This window comes from Ascaphus truei, chromosome 2 (assembly GCF_040206685.1).
Source record: "Ascaphus truei isolate aAscTru1 chromosome 2, aAscTru1.hap1, whole genome shotgun sequence".
NCBI lineage: Eukaryota > Metazoa > Chordata > Amphibia > Anura > Ascaphidae > Ascaphus > Ascaphus truei.
Window position 1 is genome coordinate 208,257,748 of NC_134484.1, and position 26,209 is coordinate 208,283,956.

The 26,209-nt window shown below is 46.4% G+C and overlaps 1 protein-coding gene across 6 annotated transcripts in view; it reads right to left on the bottom strand.

Moving 5' to 3' along the window:
• Positions 1 to 26,209, bottom strand: part of LOC142487132 (glutamate decarboxylase 1-like) — a 325,033-nt gene that overhangs the window by 160,625 nt on the left and 138,199 nt on the right. For all 6 annotated transcript variants that reach the window (XM_075585896.1, XM_075585895.1, XM_075585893.1 and 3 more), the window contains 2 exons: positions 20,201 to 20,258; positions 18,424 to 18,473 (listed from right to left, as the gene is read on the bottom strand). In XM_075585896.1, coding sequence (XP_075442011.1) covers positions 18,424 to 18,454 — 31 coding nt within the window. In that variant the 5' untranslated portion in view covers positions 18,455 to 18,473; positions 20,201 to 20,258. The remainder of the gene's footprint in view (positions 1 to 18,423; positions 18,474 to 20,200; positions 20,259 to 26,209) is intronic.

Genomic DNA, 26,209 nt, shown 5'->3' on the forward strand with positions numbered 1-26,209 from the left:
GAATAGTTATGCTCGGCGCTGGTTCAGAGCCAACACCTAGAATATAAAGGGCGGAGATCCAATCACAGGAGGAGGGTGTGTGAGAATTCCTCCAATGAAGTAGCACAGGGCAGAAGCTGCAATGAGAGGCAGCACCTGTGCTATAGATTGCCAGAGGAAGCTTGCAACTGCACAGGTCTGCAAGGCTGCAGTCAAAGCCAGTAGTGGATTCCTTACACTGCTCATATGCAGAGCATGCTCCTGTGGCTGCAGTCACAAGAAGCCAAAGTCAGGCAGTTTTCCAGGCAGTGGAGCCTTTGGTACCCCTGTCCACTGAGGAGATCATCGCTCCCCAGCTTTTGGAGCCAACGTTTCCGGGGGGCCAGAGGAGACAATGCAGGTAAGCCAGACCGAGTTCTTCAGTACCCTGACATACCTTCCAATGTATCCCTGACTTAGTGACTGAGGGCAGGTTACCGGAGCACAGTGAGCTGTTCAAGGAAGCTGTATGGTCCAATCCCAAATTGGAGGGCATGAGACTGTTGGTGGCCAAATCTGCCTTCGAGAGTGGGTCGAAGCGATTCCTCTGGCAACAGTGGCTCTTATACAGAGAGCAAGCTCCTGAAGCTCAGTCAGAGTGTGGACAGATAGAAGACAGCTAGTGGTACCCAGGGAGCATAGACAGCAGTTGCGTCAGGAAACCTGTTCCATCCCACTAGCGGGGCACCAGGGGTCACCTGCACCAGAGCCCGGTAATTGCCAGGGGGTGGTCCATTTCTCTGTCTATGGTCTCTTGTTTGTGAATTTTGTATATTTTATTTTACCGCCGAGTCTCTCCAGCTTCCCAGGAGTCACTGAGCCTGCCCTAACATCAAATGAGAATGCACCTGACACTATCAAAGCCAAATTGGGGACCTCTCCACCCCTGGAATGTCTGTCTGAGCCAACCATGGCATTCAGAGTTTAGATCATTTTGCCAGTGTCATTTATAAGACCTGTCAGTTTTTCCATCTGGCACACGGTAACAGGGTCTTATCCCTGTTAACAGGCTTTCCTCTAATCCAGCAGTGTGCTGGTTAATTGCACACCTGCAATCAACCACTTGACCTGCCTAATGACGGCTCTGTGAAAAAGCCTGTTCCCAAAAACAGGAAGGAGATTTTCCTCAGTACACAAGGGTGCTGACAAGAGGAAAGAGGTCTTGAGCAGAAAGGCTCTGCTGAGTTCAAGACACCCAAAGACCTATATTCCTGGACTTTGGGGAATAGGGTGGTAATGGGAGTATCCCTCCAGCCCTGGAGAAAGGGACTGGGGAAATAAGTTAGCCCTTAAACAGGGATAGGCGTTTGTTGTTTTCATATGTTTTGCTGCGTTAAAAGGGACAGGCGCAATAAAGCCTTATTTTAATTTCACCTTAAAAACGGTCTCCATTGCATACCGCTGCCCACATCTCTTACATATGGTGTCAAAAGTTTGGATGAGAGGTGGCCCTTGAAGTTCAAAGTGGCCCCGGAGACTGCCTGTGAACATTTTTGTGCTTTTCCCTGCATAGTTCCTACAAACAGTCTGAGCAACAAAACCAAAGAAACACATCCAGGCAGCTAAACTGCACTGCAAGTGAAAAATGTTGTGCTTATTTTCCTGCATATAGTTCCTGCAAACAGCCTGAGCAACAAAGCAAAGAATCTCATGCAGCAGGGACCAGAACTAAAGGGATACACATCCAGGCAGGAAATCTACACTGCACTGAAGAAAGCCACAAAACCAAAGATGGACTATTTTCCCCAATCCCAAGAGGAGAGAGAGAGAGACTGCTAAAGCAGGTAAACCTTACTTGCCTATCACAATAATGTGTAATATGGTTGTTGAAAAAGGGGCTTTGCCTTCCAGCCGTAGTCAGGGTTCAAGATGTGAGTTAGCGCTCCAGAGGAGCTAGGTTTTGTTTATTGTTTTCTTTAAAAAAAAAATTGCGCTGAAGCAGTGAATACAGACAGTGACCCACGAGCGGTACTGATTCTGGAAGTAAAGGCTGCCACACCGCATAGGACTAACAACTGTGAATGGTGTATATGCAGAAAAGTGTGAAAATTGATGCAAGACTGTGCTGAAGCAGGGAAACTTTTACAGACGGTGACCGACGCAAGGTACTGATTCTAGAAATTTAAAATTGCCGCCCAGCTAAAGTCAAATACAGACTCTGCAAAAATGGGGAAGAAAATGTGTTCCTGGTGTAAAGAACCCCACCACACGGAGTAGTGTCCCTTCAGTACTGCTGATATTGTAAAACTTACCCAAGGGAAGAATAAGTCTACAGAGATGCCTGTGAGAGCTGCGACCTCTACAAGCAAAATATGCCCACCTGTAGGACTATCACAATTTGGGGTTCTAGCAAATACAGTGATAACAGTTGCAATAGCGCCTCCTGATGTCGGGAATAAAAATACACCTGATAGCCCCAAAATGGAGGACAAGATGCGGCGTTCCTGTAATGAACCCTACCCCACGGAAGAGTGGCCCTTCCAGTCCGATAAGGAGGAAGACATCTCTTACAGGGAACCCGAACTGAATCACAACCACAGAACACCCCAAGAATGGTGGGGGTGCCTGAACTCGGTACACCCGAAAAGTCCGCTCTCTATGATGACGAATGTGATCGGCAGGAGGAAGCGCGGGAACAGCAGATCGCTGAATATTTACACCACCTAACGCAACTGCAAAGAAAACATGGCGGATACAGTGAAGCTGCTGAAATTTCAAATAAAGACGGAGACCCCAATATCCCTGATGGGACGGAGTCATCAAAAACAAAAAGGCGGAAAAATAAAAATAAAAAAGGGTCTTCACTTACCGTGGAAAGAACAGACACATCTGACACCCGCGGAGGAAAAGGGGGTCGGAGATGCCCTGCAGCCTAGAAAAAATGGAGAATTCGTCCCGCGGATGACCGAATATCCAGGGGGCCCAAGGCAGAAGTCGTGTACCCCAAAGAAGTGTCTGTCCGGTGCTAGTAGTGAGAAACCCTCAACCAACCATACCAGGGAAGCGGAGCCGGAACCAATAAGTGACGATCCCTTGACCAGCCCTGAAGATGCCCTGAAAATTGCCAGGCGTGATTGTGATCTGCTCCAGGAACAATTGAAACTGGAGAGGGAAGATAATGCTGAGTATCAGAGAATAAGTATCAGTATCAGAGAATAAGTCCCTTAGTCCCCCTATTTCTAGCTCTGAATCTCTCTCTTTAGGTCTTGAGGGTTTTCCAGCTTTAACTTCTGCTAGGCAGTCCTGTGCGCTTTCCCCTTCAGAGAAAGAATCCCTAAGTTCTGTTCCCAGGGTCATTTCTGTATTAACCCCTGTGGGGCAGCTCTCTGAGTTTCCTTTGATAAATCCCTGTTCTCTGTCAGTCATGGTCACGCCCCTAACTCCAGAGGAGAGATTCCTGGTCTCTCCTAATACAGAGAGAAGATTACCTATGTTTTACTCTCAGGCATTGTCTGCATTAACCCCTGTAAATTCTTGCTGCCTCCAAGTTAATGCCTTCGTTTTAGCCTCAGAGAATGAGTCCACAAGTCAGACAGCAGAGGTTGCATTGAGGGATTCCCATAACCGTACGGAGTCCTTAGATATTCTTTGCTATAAATCCCCTGCTTCAGCTCAAGTTTCCGCAGTTTCGTCTCCGGAGATTTCGGCTAAAGTTCTGGTTCCTGATAAATGTATTCAGGAGTCAGGTTTTTCCCTAAGCTTGGTTGCAGAGTTCATTCTCCCGGGTATTTCACTGAACCAGCCTGTCGCCCACATAGCGGTGATCCCTGCTTCAGCGCATAGTTCTCACATTATGGAGTCTGCAGTAATTTCTGGTTTCCCAGACATTCCTTACCAAATACCTACTTCAGAGACCAGTACAGTTATGATTAACCCCCGTGTACTGTCTGAGTTCTCCTCCTCTTTAAGCTTAGGGTTAAAAGCATACAGTAGTCTGTATGTCCCTCCTGGGGTTCATATTGTGTTCCCAGGAATGTTTGCTGACGCACGGTTTTCTCCCAAAAGTGACGCTTTTTCATATAGATTAGTAAAAAGCTTGCACACGGTTTCCCTTTTCGCTGAATTGTGTCTTACTAGTTTTGAGACTCTGAGAGGTAATGATTCTCCTTCTTATTCTGAAGCTCTTCCTACAATGAGTATCCTGTCTGGGGGTCTCCCTGATTTCTCTGTCCAGGCTAATCCTCCAGGGATCAGCATATCTATGGTCACTCTCTTAGTACTGTCTGAGGTCACCATGCATACTGCTGCGGCCGAGTTTATTCGAGCATTTGCCCGTTCTCGGCTGCAGCAGTTACCTGGCGCACGCCGGAGGGTGCCGGACGCGCGCCGAAGCAGCGGAGGAGAGGCCCACCGATCGCGGCTTCCCCCTCTCCTCTCCGGGTCCGCCGGGTCCCCCAGAACCCCCTGCCGCCGTCCCCCACATCGCGGGACACCAGGGTTCCCTCGGGGAGCCCTGGACGCGCGTGCAGGGGGCGCAGGCACCCGATGACGCGTGACCGCGCATCGGTGATGCGCGGCACGCCGAGGGGATGCCACTTGCAAGCCGGGAAATCTCCCGGCTTGCGGAACTGGCCACACTTCAATAAAGTGTGTCGCCAGTGTATATTACAAGTCCTGGGGTTTAAATCTGAGCTTTTTAGCTGTCCTGCCTTTGCTGAAACCCAGTCCCTCAGTACTGTGTCTAAATATGCCCCAGCAAACATGAGGTTACTCTGGGAAGAAATTAAAGCTCCTGTCTTAAATGGTATTTTTTCTCACATGTCCAGCAAATCTAGAACCTCAGTAATTGTTTCTAAGTCACTTATCAATACATCTGATTTTTTCTCTAATCAAACCCAGACACCCTCACTATCGGTTAGGAGTCCTGTGATCAGAGATTTTGCACTAGAAAACACACCTATTCATGTTTTTTTCAGGTTAGGTACCCCTGTGGTTAGGGCCATTGCAGTTTTAGAGAGGGCTTCTTGTACTCCTAAGGTGCCTGTCATTAAGAGTTTTCATAGTTCATACTTGCTGCTGGTTGATTCTCAGGTCCCTGTCACTGAGGTACAGACTTCAGCTTCTGATGTTAGCTTCCCTCCCACCACTACCCTGGCTCTGCCTTTTTCTCAAGCTACTGATTTGAAAATCCCAAGGACTATTCCTGATTCACTGACAATACTATCTCCCAATGAAGATTTACCAGTATTGAAGAGCTCTACTGTTGTTTGCTTCTCTGCTCCTGCTAAACCATGGTTTTGTCCCTCGGAATTTTCGGTTGCCCCTGTTATTTCCTCTCAGTTGGAAATACTCTGTACGTATCCCAAGATTTCGGTCCCTATGCCTGGTTTACTGCTTGCCTTGTCACCTTCCATACCAATACCGGGAGATGCTTCCAACCAGCCTATACCCTTACTAACCATTACCTGGGAGCCTTCTAGAGGAAAAATTCCTCACAGATTCCAACATGCAGTGGTCAACCAAGAGTTTTTCTGTTACAAAGTTCCTCCTGGTGTATTCGATCAACTATCAGGGCCGCTGATCCTAGATTCAGGTTCCTTTATTAAAGACTGGGCTTTCAGTGGGGGTTCTTCTGCCGTTTCTGCTCTGGAACTATCTGGTTCTTCACAGCCCTGGATTTCCAAGACATTTTGCGAGGCGAGCCATGTACCAAGGATGTTTCTTCCATCAATCTCATATCCTAGAACTGTACTCACCAAAGAACTGCTCGTTTACGGATGCCCTTTCTACCTAAAGAATTTTAGGAACAACTCAATGTCCCCAAGGCCCATGGATGGTCCTGTCTGGCCACTGTTCTCACCGGGGGGTGGGGGTACACTAAGGACTAACCACGAGTCTCGGGAGCACGACTCTAACCCCAATCCTAGACGGTTCAGCAACAATTCCCGGTCCTCCAACTCTATGAGTGCTCATGTTCGCCCGGAGGTCTCGCGTGAAGGGGGGGTACTGTAAGGAATCCGCTCCGCGGTTTACTGGTTGCCTTACCTTGCAGACCGGTGCAGTTCTGGAACAGCTCTCCTGATGTTTGCTGCAGCCTGGATTCACTCACCAAAGCAATACACACTCCCTCTGGTATCTACTGCAGCTGTGCAGCATATCACTGCAACCTATACTTGCATTCACTCATTGGAGCAGTACCTTCACACCCCCGCCGGGGATTGGCCCGCTGGCCTTTAAGTATTGCTTTCCCATAATGCTCCTTGCCGAGCATAGTCCTAACTGGATGTCACTACTGTTTTGCCACAAGCTCTCGCTTGTTCTCCTATGCTGATACCAGGTTCTGCCCTGCGTCCTTCAGCTTCCTTCAAGCCGCTTGTTCTCCTATGCTGATACCAGGTTCCGCCCTGCATCCTTCAGCTTCCTTCAAGCCGCTTGTTCTCCTATGCTGATACGGAGGTTCCACCCTGCGTCCTTCAGCTTCCTTCAAGCTCCCGCTTGTTCTCCTGTGCTGAAGCGGAGGTTCCGTCCTGCGTCCTTCAGCTTCCTGTTCTCCTGTGCTGAAGCAGAGGTTTCGTCCCTGCGTCCTTCAGCCTCCTGGTTTCCTGCACTGAAGCGGAGGTTTCCCTGTGTATCTACAGCTTCCTGGTTCCTGGGGCCTACTCTTTCCCTAATCTAGAGAGGCCGTGTCCTGGTTCCTGCACTGTTACAGAGGATTCCCCAGCCGCTCAGGACTCTTGCGCTGTAGCACTGGTGCACCCGTGCAGCAAAGCGGTGTGCTACTCTGGTCTGCCTACCATCTCCTGTGACCAGTACCATGGGCCATGGTCGTCGCTCGCGCAGAGGCCAACCCCGCGCTCCTATGCTGAAGCGGGGCTCTCCTGACTACCTGTTGCCAAACTCTTGCCTGAACAATGTTTATCCTGATGTCTCCTGTCCTGACCCTGGCTTGTACAACGACGACGCTGTCTTCTCCTTTCCTGATCCTGCTACGTATGACAACGAACTGCGCAATCCGGATCAGCCTGCGCGGTCTCAGGTCGGTGCTTTTACAACCCTACCTCAGCCACGCGGTCCGACCCTGGTTTGTGGCGAGCAGAACCCTGACAGAGGGATGGGAAGGGGAAACTACCAATACTGATGCTTCTGTGCTACTGTATGTGGTAGAGCTAAGAGACCTGCTAGAAAGACTCATGTGGATGGCACAGGCTAACCTCCATGCAGCTAAGACCAAGCAGAAGCGTTAGTATGATAGGAGTTCCGATAACAGAGAATTTATCCCAGGGCAGCAAGTGCTTGTTCTGAAGCCCACTTGGCAGAACAAATTGCTAGCTGTCTGGACCGGACTGTATACGTTACACAAGAGGATGAATGAATGTAACTATGTTGTAAACTTAAATCCAGAAGAAGATAGACATAGGATGTATCACATCAATATGCTGAAGGCATATCATACGAGTGAGCCAGCGGTGCTGGCTATCTGTAGACCACCATCGGTGGACCCGGGGAGCCATGCTCTGCCCGATCTCCTGGAAAATCCTGTCAGGGGGGCACTGTAGAGCAGGTAGATATTGGTCCCCAGCTCGAAGCTTCTCAGAGGGAGCAAGCGAGTGCTGTGTTAGATGAGTATCGGGGCTGTTGATGGATAAGCCAGGCAGGACCCATATCACTGATCACACCAGGGATCACAGAACTCTCCATAAAAATGCTTATAGGGTTTCAGCGGAGATGAAGCTGGTAATAGAGGGGCAGGTAGAAGAGATGCTGGCCCTAGGGGTAAAAGTTCAGTCTTGGAGTGTGGCGATAGGGGGTTAATCAAGCCACTAATAAAGGCATTATACCCAGCTGATTAACCCTAAGTCGCATTGGGACTGAAGGGGTTAACTGTATGTGCACCACACTGACATGTTTTCCCCATTTTGCAGCTCAATCCCTAGCTGCAGTATTAGAATTTATGTGAACAATTGGTTTTGCGACACAATGGGGAGCTGCAAGCGCTAAACCAAGTGCTGATTGAAGAAGCGTGGCTATGTATGGGTGGCCGCTTTGAAGTATAGGGATCACTTTCTAAGCCCTAGACCTCGAAAACCCCAAGGTTAATTTAATGATTGGTTTGTGGGCTAGCTGAAGTGCTTTTCTGTCAAAATGTATCAGTCGCCTTGTTAGCTTCTTAAATTTAAAGGGGGAAAGTATATTGGCGTGGGAAGTAGCTTAAACCGCAAACCACATCATAGCCCGTCCAATTAAGTAAGCAATCTCGTGCTATGAGTGAGCTAGCACTCTAATGTTTGGAGTGCAGCTGGGAATAAAGAAAACATACACACACATATAAAGTTTATAATAGCTGTATAAGCAGAACATACCTTTATTAATAAACGGTATTGTACTGGTCTGTTTTAAATGTAAAGACAGGGAACTTTTTCTGTCAGCCCGGGAATAAATCCTTTAACATGCAAATATGTTAAGGATGAATGAACTAAGGGATTTTTCATCTCCGTACTTCAGAGGCATCCTGCAGAGTTGTTATGTTCCTGATGTGCAAGTCCTGTTTAAAAGATCTACTCAGCGGCCTTAAGCATTGATAAGTTTGGTATGTTCCTGATGTGCAAGTCCTGTTTAAAAGTTTTACTCAGTGGCCTTAAGCATTGATAAGTTTGGTATGTTTGAATATCAAAAGGTGGTTTTTTTTTTTTCCCCTCTTAACTCTGTGCTGTTAATTGACCAACTGGAACAAGCTGATTTATTCAGGAGGGGGAGGGTCATGTGACTGCTTTAGCTGTATAAAACCAATACCCCTCCTGCATTTGCAGGCACTTCATTGGCAATAGATAGTGAGGCATTTAAAGTGAGCTTTTACGTGAGAAATATAGTTAGACTATAGGTTTACTAGAGGTGACTGGGGACTGTATCTACTGCAAACTCTTCTACACATGGCAACAAACGGTGAGCTATTCTGACAACACTACGAACCCTGCTGTTTAGTCTACGCACACACACTTGGCTCACAACAGCTCCATGCAGCATTACCTACCTCTGCCATAATGAACCTGCTTTTCACCTCCACTTTGTTCTTTCTTATGGCCTCATTGAAATGTTATTCTCTCTATCCACTACACACTCCCCCCTCCTGGCCCATGCCTACCTTCACCATACACCCCGGATTACTCAAAAGCCTTGCACTATCTACTGAATGCTGGTGGAGAACCCTGAAAACCAGCACATCAACCACTGCACACTCAAATGGCAAACATCATAAAGTAACAAATTGCAAACAACTACCCAAATTTCTACTCATACTATTACTCTCTTTAGCAGGTGATATTGAACCTAACCCAGGTCCTCCCACTTAAACTCTGTCCCATACCCCTGAGAATACCCCCTTCAAATTCCAAGAAGGGCTATCTCTCGCCCATCTAAATATCCGGAGTCTGCTGCCCAAACTGGATGAACTAAGGGCATGGTGCCTTGTGCATAAATCAAAAGCCATCATTCTTACAGAAACATGGCTAACCCCTAAAATTCCTGATGCACATATTGCCATTCAGGGATACTCCATTTTTAGGAGAGATAGGTCAAAGAGAGGAGGGGTGTTATTTTATATTGCAGACACCTTACAATTTACACTGTTAAATTGACCCACAAGACCAACATCTTTTGAAATCCTAGTTGGCAGAATCTGCCTCCCTTTTCTAAGCCCATCCTGATTGCTGGCATCTACCGCCCCCCTAAAGCCCCTCTACAATGTCTGACTGATATCACCCAGTTTCTTGGCTCCATTTCCTCTCTGAATGAGAAGAATGAGCTGCTAGTTTTTGGGGATTTCAACTTCAATTGGCTTGACCCTAAAAACCACAAAATCCACACACAAATCAAGTCGCTTAACCTATCGCAACTCATTTCCCAACCCACACGAACAAACCTGAAATCGCACAACCATTCCTTGCTTTACTGGATTCTCTCCTCAAATCCCAGCAGAATCCAATCCTCTGGCATTCTTCCTGACATTTTCAGTGACCATGCAATAGTGTACTGTGTAAGGAAAATTAAACCGCCCCAATCAAGCCCTAAAGTTCTCCTCACTAGAACATTTAGAAACTTTAACCCACAACAGTTTCTGGCTGACCTTACCAACTGCCCTTGGCACAGAATCGATTTAATTCCTGACCCTGATTCTGAGCTCGACTATTTTCAATCCGAGTTCTTAAAACTCTGTGTTACCCATGCTCCACTACGCAGAATAAGGGTACGGGGTGCCCACCTTCCATGGGTTACACCTGACCTTATAGCACTCTACCAGTTCAGGGATGCCTTGTGGAAAAGCCACAAAATAACTGGCACTACCAAGGATCTCAATCACTACAGATGCCTGAGGAACTTGTGCACAAGGCAAACAAGGCATGCAAAAGAACAATATTACTCTGACAATCTCCTCCAGAACACATCAAACCCAGCTAACTTCTGGAAGGTTATCAACAACATATTCCAGCCTTCTAACCATCAACAGCCAAGTAATATCACCAAGGGCGATATTACTCTGACAAACCCCACCGACATTGCAAATGCATTCAATGATTACTTTGTGGGGTGTGCTACTAACATATTAGCAAAACGCAACCCAAACCACAAACCTGAATCTCATCCTGGGAGTACCCCTATAGTCCCACCCCCTCCCAACATTGCCCACAATTTTCAATTTGGCCCAGTATCCGAAGAGGAGAATACACAAGCGCTTCTCAAATTAAAACTAAGCAGCCAATATGGACCTGACTTACTACAATCTAGGTTCCTAAGATTTGGTGCCCCAGCAATTGCCAAACCAATTGCTTTCATAGTCAACTCTATCCTGTCTGCTGGCCATATCCCTAAGACCTGGAAAGCTGCCAGAGTTGTCCCAATCTTCAAAAGTGGGGACAAAAACCCTGTCTCAAACTACAGACCAATCTCCCATCTCCCAATCCTATAAAAAGTCATGGAAAAATGTGTCCACTCCCAATTAAGCGATTACTATAACAAGACAAATTTCCCTAGCCAATTCCAATCTGGCTTTCGCCCCAAACACTCTACCGTCACTACCCTGCTAAAAGTTTGCAATGAAATCCAGTGTGGAGTAGAACGGGGTCAACTCACTGGTGCAGTATTCCTAGATTTTGAAAAGGCTTTTGATACAGTTGATCATGCTATCCTGCTTAACAAACTCCAGAGCTCTGGAATAGGGAAGAATGCTTTAAACTGGTTTCAGTCCTACCTATCAGGTAGATCCCAACATGTGTCCATCTCTGGCTCTAACTCTAACCCCCTGGCTATCACCTGTGGCGTCCCGCAAGGCTCTGTTCTGGGTCCCCTACTCTTCTCAGTGTTCATCAATGATCTTCCCACAGCTTGTCAGGAAGCCTCAATACACATGTATACAGATAAAACAATCCTATATGCACACAGCATAGCCTCTCTGACCTTCAACACATACTTCAGTCTGACTTTTTAAGACTCAAAAACTGGATTTCCCAAAACAAACTGTTTTTAAACACTGACAAGACTGTAACAATGGTGTTTGGGACCAAGACTAAATTTTTAAAGATTCCAGCGACTGAGCTCCAGATTACAACCAAGACTAACACCCCCGTAACTCCTGTCACTAGTTTTAAATACCTGGGCATATGGTTTGACTCCCACTTAACATTCGGGATGCACATTAATACCCTGACAACCAAGACCTATGCCAAACTAGGGGTACTTTACAGGAACAAATCCTCCCTAAGTCTCCTGATCAGAAAACGTATCGCACAGCAGATGCTAATGCCAATTATTGACTATGGAGACATAGTATATAGCTCGGTACCTCAAACCCACCTTAGCAAACTTAACACCCTCCAAAACTCAATTTGTCGTTTTGTTCTCCAATGCAACTATAACACACATCACTGCGAAATGCTCAAAGAACTAGATTGGTCATCACTCGAGTCTAGGTGCAAAGTTCACCTTTCCTGTCTTGCCTTCAAATTCTTTATGGGCAAGCTATCCAGCTACCTGAACAAGCTCCTGACCCCTTCCACATGCAGCACCTATCACCTGAGATCAGACTCCAAAAGACTGTTCATGGTCCCAAGGCTCAACAAACTATCCGGCCGCTCCTCCTTCTCTTACCGTGCACCCCAAAACTGGAACAACCTACCAGAGACTCTTACATCCACCACCAGTCTAAGTTCTTTCAAATCTAAGGCTGTCACACATTTTAATGTGGTCTGTAACTGTTTCATACGCCCATAATACAAATTATCTTTAACTGTGCATGCAATGCCTTGAATATAATGTATACCCTGCTCATTATGTAACTGTATTTGTAAACATGTATTATTTGTCTTAACTCTGGGCCCAGGACATACTTGAAAACGAGAGGTAACTCTCAATGTATTACTTCCTGGTAAAATATTTTATAAATAATAATAAATAAGAGTTGGTGCCTCAATGTCTATGAGAAGTCCGGAGTTGAAAAACCTCAGTAATCCTAGGTGTTAGGATGGACGGGATATTGTAAGTGCCAGATACCAGTGTAAACTATTCACAGTTGGTGGCCAAACCCCAGACTTAGTGCCACCAGGGAAGGGGTTGGACCCGGTATGCTTAGGAGCTCAGGTGTGAGGTTAGTGCCTGCTCCGTGCAAACTGGGACGCAACTTCTGCCCTGTTTGCAAAGTACTGGCAAGTCAGGGATAGGTGGGAGAAATGTTCCACGGTCGGGATTGGTTATGCATGTTAGGTTTAGGAGCCTCAACCCTATAAAAATGCCTGCCTAGCAGATTCTAAAATTCAAATCAACTAAGATTTGACCAAGTTCCAGCGTCAGTGGTTCCAGAGAATGAGGGGTTAATAATATCGTAACCAAGGATTGTCCCCCTCTTCTGGAATTCTTTAGAGCTAAGGGTTCCCAAACGAACCCTGTAAGGACTGAACAAACTTTTACCTTTTGGCGGAAATATAGGGGTGGCAACTTGGGCACCTAGCCAGGAACTGCTACATGGATCCTTTTTCGAACCCACTTACATGCTTGCAGGTGTTCCCAGAGACTTTGTTTCGTTCCAATTACAATTGATTTAGTTCCCCATCCCAGTAAGTGTTTTATGAAGTGTATATTGTGAAGATTTGTGTCTGTCTGAAAAGAAATAAATTACAATTTATTTTACTCAACGTGTGTGCTCAGGCCAGAATCCCAGTATTAATTTGTGTATTGGACTTGGACTTCACCGGTCAGACTGTGTCAGATGCCTATCCCATGGATGAGCTCTTAGCTGAGCTTGCTGGGGCAAGGTATCTGACAACCATACTGTAGATCTGTCCTGGGGGGAGTGGCAGGTCCCCTAGAACCAGGAGGTGCAGGAGAAGTCAGCTTTCAACACCCCAAGTGCATATATGAGTTCTCGGTTATGCCATTCGGGATGTAGAATGTTCCGGCTACCTTCCAGCGCTTACTGGAAGGGATGCAAGGTTTTGCAAGAGCATATCTGGATGATATAGCGGTGTTTAGTGTTATCTGGGGGGCACGTTTAGAGCATGTAGTGGCGGTGCTAGCAAGGATTGGGGAAGCTGGGTTAACCCTCAAGCATTCTAAGTGCCTGGTCGGAAAGACGGAGTATCTCGGTCACCGGGTGGGAGGGAGGCACCTCAAACCTGAGCCTGCTAAAGTGGAAGAAATTGTTAACTGGCCAGTTCCACATACAAAAAAGCAAGTAATGGCATTTTTAGGTACCTCCGGCTACTATAGAAAGTTTGTTCCCCAGTATAGCACCCTGACAAAACCCCTGACTGATTTGACTCAGAAAAGACTCTCTGTTCTGGTAGCCTTGTCTCCTGAGTGTGGGGAAGCATTTCAAGCTCTGAAGTCCGCCTTGACAAGTACTCCGATACTGGCAGCGCATGACTACAGCAAGCGGTTCCTGGTGCAGACCGATGCCTTGGACTGTGGCATCGGGTCTGTACTGGGCCAGGTAGGCAAGGATGGGGGAGAACACCTGGTCATCTACCTGAGCTTCAAGATGCTGCCTTGGGAGGTGGCTTATGCCACCATCAAAAAGGAATTCTTGGCCATTGTCTGGGCATTAAAGAAGCTCTAACCCTATATCTATAGAAGATCCTTCACTGTAATAACTGATCACAATCCCCTGAGTTGGTTACAATGGGTGCCAGGGGAGAATGGAATGTTGCTCCATTGGAGTTTTGCCCTACAGGAATTTGATTTTACGATTCAGCACAAGAAGAGCAGTGAGCATGGTAATGCGGATGGTCACTTCCGACAGGACATACTCAGTGACCAACGATCCTCCAGGACATCCAGGCTTTGAAAGCCACCTGATGTGGTGATTGCCCGAGATCTTTCTTCTCAAGGGGGGAGGTGTGGGTAGGGATAGCCAGTCTTCATAATAAAGGTGAAGCCCGACTGTTACCCCTGAAAACCATAGGTCTCTGGTAGCTTAAAAGCATCATAAGCCAGGGACACTGGGACACTGTGTGTATATCCTAAACCTACAATGTTATAACCTTTCCTGTGATGTAATAAAACTGGGATTTCAGGAGTGGGAAGTTCAAGGGGGATATTTGGGTGAAAATGTATTTAAAACCTGTGTAGGAGGTCGGGGGTGAAGATACCAGTAGTCCTGTACTTATACCCAACGAGCAGGCAGGCTCTGCGGGTACCAAGTGAGTTACATCTGGGCTACACAGTTTCCCTCAGAATCCTGGTTTTCGGTCCCAAATATTCCAGTCCCATTTCCCCCATATGTAGTATGTTCCCTCATGTTTAACCTACTTTGTGGGGAAGAATGTGGGGCTTATGTTACCATGAGTCAATTTAGGAAAATATATGAAATTCATGGGGGTTGACACCCCTGGTGAAATAGAAGGACTATTGTAAAATGTAAAAAACAAATTATATTTGTAAATTGACAGATCTTACCATTAACCATGTTTATACTTTTTATGTGTTGTTTACAGGTCTGTAGAGAAGTGAATGGGTTAAAATAATGATCATTAAGGCAATGTACAAAAGCCTAAAAATAACTATATTAGCCATATTAATCAATTATTAGCTAAGGCTGTAAATGAGGAAATGTAGTAAAATATTAAACTGCAAGATTGTATTTTTAATGGTTAGTAATCTTGCCTTATCCAGACATTAGATTGCTCTCAGCACTATGTGATCCATGCCAAATTGACCCTTCTGTTTTGTATAGAGGAATTTTGAAAGATATCAGATACAGCAGGACTTATTGTCTCCGGCCACGGAGCAAGTTGCATGACCACGGCCGCGGTTGCCCCGGCGCCAGAGTATTATTGATGTGGGTGTCTGATCTGTAAGCTTGGACCCCACCGCAGCAATGTCGTGTCAGGCACTGTCTCCGTAGCTGGACTTTTTTGCTTTCTTAGCCGCTGCTCTGTATGTGTTAGGCTATGCACAAATCAGTGATAAGTGTTTTTAAGGGAGATACATGCATTTATACCACGATTCTGTCTGCTGCGCAGTTCACAAAGAAGTGATAACACGGCAGTATCATGCTTTAAAGGCTTTTTATCACCCAAAAACTGTCAGTGATAAAAAAAAATTCATACGATCGGCCAAATAAAGGCAAATGCGACTTTTTTTGCCAGTCAACGTGTTTCACAAAGCAGTGATGAGTGAATCGTAATGTAAAAGCTTTTAATTTCTTTTCACCAGCTAAAGGCTGACACAAAGAGATTGAGCCATGAATAAAAGCATTGTTTATGGTTTTTTGCCCAGCATTAATACAAGAGGCCGGCGGGTGTCCCGGGTGGTTCTCACGGGTGTCTGTGTGCCTCCAGGTTGTCCACGCGGGTGTCTGGGGGCCCTCGGGTGGTTTCTGGGAGTGTCAGGGGGTGTCTGGGGGCCTGTGGTACCAATCATGTGCCCAAAAAACACAACAGCCAATACTTTTAAATAAATACACCCCTCTCCCACCCCCTCCCTGTCCACTAACACATATAGTACAGTAATGGCAAAATTGCTATTATCCAGATATGGATAATAGTGCATTTGCCCATTTAAAATAAAACATTAACAAGAATAAAAAAGGTAAATAAAACTTGCACTCACACCTGCCAGGGTGCCACGATAAAGGCCGTCACCGTTCATGTCTTCCATTGCCACAAACAATACAGTACAATAAACAATACAATCTAATGTCACCTAACCCCTTAATCACCTTAGTGGTTAGTAACCGCTATAGTAATTAAGGGGTTAACCCACCCTTCCCCACTTCCCATCCAAGAGGGCTAACCACCCTCCCCAGGCAACTATCCCCACCCTCCACCCATTCATTAGTACAGTGGGTACGTCATGCTCATATAATCTGGGCATGATTTACCACTATAGCATTAAATGGTTAAGCAAACAAAAAACAGGCCCAAAATAAAGCACATAGCAAACTAAACACATTACAAATGCCAATAAACCAAATGAGTGGCACAGTGGGTACATCATGCCCATATAATATGGGCATGACTTAACAGTAAGGCATTCAATGATCAACCTAAAAAATAAACAAACACAAACAATATCCAATGTAATCCAAACAATCACCGGACAACAAACAATAAATAAGTAAACACAACAAAATTAGTATCCCAATCAAGTTATGTGTGAATCAGCAGAGCAGGAGGATCCTCTCCCTTGTCTCTGTGGGGAGACGGCAGTAGCTCCCATCCGAGCTTACTTCCACCAGCGTTAGCTAGGCAGGGAGAATACTATCCCTTGTCTATGTGGAAAAATGCCTGTAGCTCCGATCCGAGATTGCCACAGTCGACGTCACACGTCAGTGATGGAACCTCGTGCGACCCACAGCACCCCGCAAGTGTATCATTTTTTCCCTGCCTCTGAATCTAATGGCACAAAGGCATCCGGGTCTTAGATGTGAGGTCCCATCACTGACAAGTGATGTTGGCTGCAGCAAGCTTGGATCAGAGTTACAGGTAAGGGAGAGGATAGATACCCCTGCTCAGCTGACACCGGCGACAGTAAGCTAGGATCGGAGCTACTGACATCTCCCCACACAGATCGTGATTGTATTGTCCTGCTTGCAGCAAGTAATGTCCCAGAGTGACTGGAAGGGGAATTATCTATAATACCAAAAGTCTCTCAACACTGTTTTTTTGTGAGTTGCATTTCATTTTCTCCAATACAGTTTGAGTATTTACTCTATAACACTATTGAATTTCCTTTTTCTTCTTTTTTCCTATTATCTTTCCTTTGAGGAATATATATAGATATAGATATACTTTTCAGAAGTGTTTCCCTGACCGAGCCTGTTTTTTCACATACTTTATGTAAGTGAACCACTTTCCTGTTTATTCACTCATTATTAATATACTTTTATAATTTATGTTTGCGATGTGAATTGTGGTTTTGCGCCCCGTTATTTTTTCTCCTATTCTATAAAAACAAGTAGAAACCTTGTCATTTGTAGGAGTTGTATCACCTTCACTTTTAGACATATTTATATTATTAATTCACTCACGTTTTTAACGTTTAGAATTTCATTTGCATTTGTTTCACCCAACTAAAATTGCTACATCTGTATGACAGAAAATGATCAAATAGCTCATTAATTAAATATTATCTGGAATGAACCTCAGCAAAGAACATGAAAGGTATGTTTAGTAATATTGTTCCAGCTGCAATGTATCTAAAAAAAATTCTTATGAAAAGGCAATAATCACCACAAGAAAAAACCTATATACTGTACAAAAAAATTGAAAAAGTTAACAATAATTATTCAAGCAAAGAATTAAAAAAAAAAAATAACAAAAAATTTACGTTTTTTTTATTTGTGGGGGATTACCATAAAAAAGATTTATTTATTTTTTGCCAAAAAAAGGAGCATCAGATGAAATTGATACAGTTTACGTGCATTGATAGTGCCATTGTTTTGTAAACTGATACTTTAACAAACATAAACTATTTGTGGTAAATTTTCTCCCCGATTAACTGATGCAATTGTATCATATTTAACGATTTTAAAAGTCCAATTAAATGAAATCAATATTTAATTTTTCATTGGTCATCCCACGGCGGTTTACTTATTGCACCTGCAAACAGATAAATATCCCTATTCCTGTCTGAAGAAGATGCACCCAGCACAGCCAAGATACAGTACAGTATGTATTTCAAAGGATCTGTAGTTCTTTCATTTCTTTTATCAACATTTGTAATAACTAAAAATGATCTTAATTCATTAGATTAGATGACATTTACATTTTGACATTACAGTAATTATGCTCACATTTTTTCCTCAATGTGTTTATACAGTACTTGATCAACCTGTTTCTGGCATTAGTCAGGTGAATGTGGCTCACCTGTATCAGATTACAAGACTGCTGCAAATTATCACAGAAATACAGTACATGCAGAAAAGAGACAAAATACATTAATGTTAAGGAGATAGAAAATGAAAAAATATTAACTTACGTATATCATTAGTAACAGCCTTGAAATCCATTCCTTTGGCGAGAAACAAACTAAAGAGAAGCAAGAATGTTAATTTTTCACTAAAGAAATTAGACCCACTGCAGCGAAAGAGTAATGATGAAAGGCAATACAGCCTTTTTGTATTGTCCTGTTATGTGTTACACAGCTTGTGGGTGTGGCAGTTAATTTTTCTTTCTGTGGGTGGGGCAGCAATCGTGATACTTTTCAAAGTGCCTACAGTACTATATTTTGTTTATTTTGATAAGAAGTTTAGATAGAAGCATTAAAAACATGGTTAAGACCAATGAGATCTTCAAAAAAATAAATTTACAAAATACGGGTACCATGATGTACCAGTATTTTTAAACAAATGATTAAAACCCACTGTGAATAACTGAAATTTTACAGGACTACCAAGTTATACTGCACCATTCACACCCTTATCCTTTCCTACTTCGGCCTAGATGCATTAAGCTCCATTATGCTACACTTTGTGACCTTAACTTAAGTTGATATCACGTTAATAATAAAACGGTATCCACTAAGGACAATAATATAACAAAAACCCATGTTCTCTCAGGCAAAGAACACAGCAGTAACTATAAGGGTGATGAGATAAAAATTATATGCAAATGAGGTGTTATATAATCTACGATTCACAAATGATCATTAAGATTATTGCAGGGACTTAACGTTATGTTAAATAATGGAAACACTTGTTGTTACTTATATTCAGAGCATTACATTGAGCTTTTGCAGTGATACTAAATATAAAACCAAATACTCTTCCTCTCAACTAACATCTACAAGAGTACATCCTAAACGTTCTGTGATCACCTTGATCATTCATTTCTCTTTCACAGATGATCCTATTTACACACATTATTATATACATCATAAAAACAAAGTCAACATCTGAACAGTACACAGCATTTCTGCAAATTGCAAATATAACCTACAACACATAAACAACCCACTAAGATATATAATAATAATAATAATAATAATAATAATAATAATAATAGCATGTTCTTGTACAGCGCTGCTTGTAGCGCTTTACAGAGACATTTTGCAGGCACAGGTCCCTGCCCTGTGGAGCTTACAATCTATGTTGTTGATGCCTGAGGCACAGGGAGATAAAGTGCCTTGCCCAAGGTCACAAGGAGCCGACACTGGCAATTGAACCAGGGTACCCTGCTTCAAACTCTCAGTGCCAGTCAGAGTCTTTACTCACTGAGAAGCTCCTTCTCATATATATATATGAGTGTATATAGTGTATATATATATATATGCAAATATAACTGTATGCTCATCTGCATGTCTTAGGCAGGTCTGCAACCCCGCCTTTCCCCATTATCACCCAGCATACAGCACTTCCACTGCAGCAAGGGATTCTGGGAAATGACATGCAAATGAGCACACAGTGTCACTTTTTGCTTCAATAACCATTTTTAACATGGTTCCCTATAGGCTTAAGCTTGCTGCATGGTCACAGCTTTGATATATATATATATATATATATATATATATATATATATATATATATATATATATATATATATAGTGTATATATAGTGTATATATATATATATATATATATATATATATATATATATATATATATATATTGTGTATATATAGTGTGTATATATATATATATACAGTGTTCGACAAATCACCCAAAAATCTACTCGCCGATCCAAAAAATCTAGTCGCCCCCTAGCCCCGCCCCTAGCCTAACTGTCAGCAAATACACACGAGTGCAGACGTTCCCTACCTGTCTTCTGAGTTAGGGGGGATTCCGAGGTATCCTGTTAGAAGCTTTCTAGTCTGATCTGGAACAAAGCAAGTTAGAAATTATTTTAAAACCTTAATACATTATCATGTGTAGAGCGCCAACTACTTGTTTGACTGGGTGACTGACTGGGTGATTGACTGACTGGGTGAGTGACTGACTGTGTGAGTGACTGACTATGTGAGTGACTTACTGGGTGAGTGGGTGACTGACTGGGTTACTGACTGACTGGGTGGGTGACTGACTGTGTGACTGACTGACTGGGTGAGTGACTGACTGGGTGAGTGACTGACTGGGTGAGTGACTGACTGACTGGGTAAGTGACTGACTGGGTGAGTGACTGACTGGGTGAGTGGGTGACTGACTGGGTTACTGACAGACTGACTGGGTGGGTGTGTACTGAATGACTGGGTGAGTGACTGACTGGGTGAGTGACTGACTGTGTGAGTGACTGACTGGGTGAGTGACTGACTGGGTGAGTGGGTGACTGACTGTGTTACTGACTGACAGACTGACTGGGTGGGTGACTGACTGACTGGGTGACTGACTGACTGGTGAGTGACTGACTGGGTGAGTGACTGACTGACAGGGTGAATGACTGACTGGGTGACTGACTGACTGGTGAGTGACTGACTGGGTGAGTGACTGGGTGAATGACTGACTGGGTGACTGACTGACTGGGTGAGTGACTGACTGACTGGGTGAGTGACTGACTGGGTGAGTGACTGACTGGGTAAGTGGGTAACTGACTGGGTTACTGACTAACAGACTGACTGGGTGGGTGACTGACTGACTGGGTAACTGACTGATTGGTGAGTGACTGACTGGGTGAGTGACTGACTGGGTGAGTGGGTGACTGACTGGGTTACCGACTTACTGACTGGATGGGTGATGGACTGACTGACTGGGTGACTGACTGACTGGGTGACTGACTGACTGGGTGACTGACTGACTGGGTGACTGACTGACTGGGTGACTGACTGACTGGGTGACTGACTGACTGGGTGACTGACTGACTGGGTGACTGACTGACTGGGTGACTGACTGACTGGGTGAGTGGGTGACAAACTGGGTTACTGACTGACTGACTGGGTGGGTAACTGACTGACTGGGTGACTGACTGACTGGGTGACTGACTGACTGGGTGAGTGTCTGACTGAGTGACTGACTGGGTGAGTGACTAACTGGGTGAGTGACAGACTGGATGAGTGACTGACTGGGTGAGTGACTGACTGGGTGGGTGACTGACTGGGTGAGTGAGTGACTGGGTGAGTGGGTGACTGACTGGGTTACTGACTAACTGACTGGGTGGGTGACTGACTGACAGGGTGACTGACTGACTGGGTGACTGACTGACTGACTGGGTAAGTGACTGACTGGGTGAGTGACTGACTGAGTGACTGACTGGGTGAGTGATCAACTGGGTGAGTGACTAACTGGGTGAGTGACAGACTGGGTGAGAGACCAACTGGGGGAGTGACTGACTGGGTGAGTGACTGACTGGGTGAGTGACTGACTGGGTGGGTGACTGACTGGGTGAGTGACTGAGTGGGTGAGTGACTGAGTGGGTGAGTGGGTGACTGACTGGGTTACTGACAGACTGACTGGATGGGTGACGAACTGGCTGACTGGGTGACTGACTGAAAGGCTGACTGACTGACTGGGTGACTGACTGGGTAAGTGACTGACTGGGTGAGTGACTGACTGGATGAGTGACTGACTGGATGAGTGGGTGACTGACTGGGTTACTGATTGACTGACTGACTGGGTGGGTGACTGACTGGGCGACTGTCTGACTGGGTGACTGACTGACTGAGTGACTGACTGGGTGAGTGACTGACTGGGTGAGTGACTGACTGGGTGAGTGACTGACTGGGTGAGTGACTGACTGGGTGAATGACTGACTGGGTGTGTGACTGACTGGGTGAGTGACTGACTGGGTGAGTGACTGACAGGGTGGGTGACTGACTGAGTGACTGACTGGGTGAGTGACCGACTGGGTGAGTGACTGACTAGGTGAGTGACAGACTGGGTGAGAGACCGACTGGGGGAGTGACTGACTGGGTGAGTGACTGACTGGGTGAGTGACTGACTGGGTGAGTGGGTGACTGACTGGGTTACTGACAGACAGACTGGATGGGTGACGGACTGGCTTACTGGATGGCTGACTGAAAGGGTGACTGACTGACTGGGTAAGTGACTGACTGGATGAGTGATTGACTGGATGAGTGACTGACTGGATGAGTGGGTGACTGACTGGGTTACTGACTGACTGACTGGGTGGGTGACTGACTGGGTGACTGACTGGGTGACTGACAGACTGGGTGACTGACTGACTGAGTGACTGATTGGGTGAGTGACTGACTGGGTGAGTGGGTGACTGAATGGGTTACTGACAGACTGACTGGTTGGGTGACGGACTGGCTGACTGGATGGCTGACTTAAAGGGTGACTGACTGACTGGGTAAGTGACTGACTGGGTGAGTGACTGACTGGGTGAGTGACTGACTGGATGAGTGGGTGACTGACTGGGTTACTGACTGAGTGACTGACTGGGTGGGTGGGTGACTGACTGGGTGACTGACTGACTGGGTGACTGACTGACTGGGTGACTGACTGACTGAGTGACTGACTGGGTGAGTGACTGACTGGGTGAGTGACTGACTGGGTGAGTGTCTGACTGGGTGAGTGACTGACTGGGTGAGTGACTGACTGGTTGAGTGACTGACTGGGTGAGTGACTGACTGGGTGAGTGACTGACTGGGTGAGTGACTGACAGGGTGAGTGACTGACTGGGTGAGTGACTGACTGGGTGAGTGACTGACTGTGTGAGTGACTGACTGGGTGAGTGACTGACTGGGTGAGTGGGTGACTGACTGTGTTACTGACTGACAGACTGACTGGGTGGGTGACTGACTGACTGGGTGACTGACTGACTGGTGAGTGACTGACTGGGTGAGTGACTGACTGACAGGGTGAATGACTGACTGGGTGACTGACTGACTGGTGAGTGACTGACTGGGTGAGTGACTGGGTGAATGACTGACTGGGTGACTGACTGACTGGGTGACTGACTGACTGGGTGAGTGACTGACTGACTGGGTGAGTGACTGACTGGGTGAGTGACTGACTGGGTAAGTGGGTAACTGACTGGGTTACTGACTAACAGACTGACTGGGTGGGTGACTGACTGACTGGGTAACTGACTGATTGGTGAGTGACTGACTGGGTGAGTGACTGACTGGGTGAGTGGGTGACTGACTGGGTTACCGACTGACTGACTGGATGGGTGATGGACTGACTGACTGGGTGACTGACTGACTGGGTGACTGACTGACTGGGTGACTGACTGACTGGGTGACTGACTGGGTGACTGACTGACTGGGTGACTGACTGACTGGGTGACTGACTGACTGGGTGACTGACTGACTGGGTGACTGACTGACTGGGTGACTGACTGACTGGGTGAGTGGGTGACAAACTGGGTTACTGACTGACTGACTGGGTGGGTAAATGACTGACTGGGTGACTGACTGACTGGGTGACTGACTGACTGGGTGAGTGTCTGACTGAGTGACTGACTGGGTGAGTGACTAACTGGGTGAGTGACAGACTGGATGAGTGACTGACTGGGTGAGTGACTGACTGGGTGGGTGACTGACTGGGTGAGTGAGTGACTGGGTGAGTGGGTGACTGACTGGGTTACTGACTAACTGACTGGGTGGGTGACTGACTGACAGGGTGACTGACTGACTGGGTGACTGACTGACTGACTGGGTAAGTGACTGACTGGGTGAGTGACTGACTGAGTGACTGACTGGGTGAGTGATCAACTGGGTGAGTGACTAACTGGGTGAGTGACAGACTGGGTGAGAGACCAACTGGGGGAGTGACTGACTGGGTGAGTGACTGACTGGGTGAGTGACTGACTGGGTGGGTGACTGACTGGGTGAGTGACTGAGTGGGTGAGTGACTGAGTGGGTGAGTGGGTGACTGACTGGGTTACTGACAGACTGACTGGATGGGTGACGAACTGGCTGACTGGGTGACTGACTGAAAGGCTGACTGACTGACTGGGTGACTGACTGGGTAAGTGACTGACTGGGTGAGTGACTGACTGGATGAGTGACTGACTGGATGAGTGGGTGACTGACTGGGTTACTGATTGACTGACTGACTGGGTGGGTGACTGACTGGGCGACTGTCTGACTGGGTGACTGACTGACTGAGTGACTGACTGGGTGAGTGACTGACTGGGTGAGTGACTGACTGGGTGAGTGACTGACTGGGTGAGTGACTGACTGGGTGAATGACTGACTGGGTGTGTGACTGACTGGGTGAGTGACTGACTGGGTGAGTGACTGACAGGGTGGGTGACTGACTGAGTGACTGACTGGGTGAGTGACCGACTGGGTGAGTGACTGACTAGGTGAGTGACAGACTGGGTGAGAGACCGACTGGGGGAGTGACTGACTGGGTGAGTGACTGACTGGGTGAGTGACTGACTGGGTGAGTGGGTGACTGACTGGGTTACTGACAGACAGACTGGATGGGTGACGGACTGGCTTACTGGATGGCTGACTGAAAGGGTGACTGACTGACTGGGTAAGTGACTGACTGGATGAGTGATTGACTGGATGAGTGACTGACTGGATGAGTGGGTGACTGACTGGGTTACTGACTGACTGACTGGGTGGGTGACTGACTGGGTGACTGACTGGGTGACTGACAGACTGGGTGACTGACTGACTGAGTGACTGATTGGGTGAGTGACTGACTGGGTGAGTGGGTGACTGAATGGGTTACTGACAGACTGACTGGTTGGGTGACGGACTGGCTGACTGGATGGCTGACTTAAAGGGTGACTGACTGACTGGGTAAGTGACTGACTGGGTGAGTGACTGACTGGGTGAGTGACTGACTGGATGAGTGGGTGACTGACTGGGTTACTGACTGAGTGACTGACTGGGTGGGTGGGTGACTGACTGGGTGACTGACTGACTGGGTGACTGACTGACTGGGTGACTGACTGACTGAGTGACTGACTGGGTGAGTGACTGACTGGGTGAGTGACTGACTGGGTGAGTGTCTGACTGGGTGAGTGACTGACTGGGTGAGTGACTGACTGGTTGAGTGACTGACTGGGTGAGTGACTGACTGGGTGAGTGACTGACTGGGTGAGTGACTGACAGGGTGAGTGACTGACTGGGTGAGTGACTGACTGGGTGAGTGACTGACTGGGTGAGTTACTGACTTGGTGAGTGACTAATTGGGTGAGTGACTGACCGGGTGAGTGAATGACTGGGTGAGTGACTGACTTGGTGACTGACTGACTGGGTGAGTGACTGACTGAGTGACTGACTGGGTGAGTGACTGACTGTGTGAGTGACTGACTGAGTGAGTGAGTGACTGACTGGGTGGGTGAATGATTGGTTGAGTGACTGACTGGGTGAGTGAGTGACTGACTGACTGGGTGACTGACTGACTGGGTGTGTGACTGACTGGGTAAGTGACTGACTGGGTGAGTGACTGACTAACTGGGTGACTGACTTACTGGGTGAGTGACTGACTGGGTGAGTGACTGACTGAGTGACTGACTGGGTGAGTAACTGACTGGGTGAGTGACTGATTGGGTGAGTGAGTGACTGACTGAGTGAGTGACTGACTGGGTGAGTGACTGACTAGGTGAGTGACTAGGTGACTGGCTGACTGGGTGACTGACTGACAGGGTGACTGATTGCCTGGGTGAGTTACTGACTGGGTGACTGACTGGTTGAGTGACTGACTGAGTTTCTGACTGACTGGGTTTCTGACTGACTGACTAACTGACTGACTGGGTGAGTGACAGACTGGGTGAGTGACTGACTGGGTGAGTGACTTACTGGGTGAGTGACTGACTGGGTGAGTGACTGACTGGGTGAGTGACTGACTGGGTGAGTGACTGACTGGGTGAGTGACTGACTGGGTGGGTGACTGACTGGGTGAGTGACT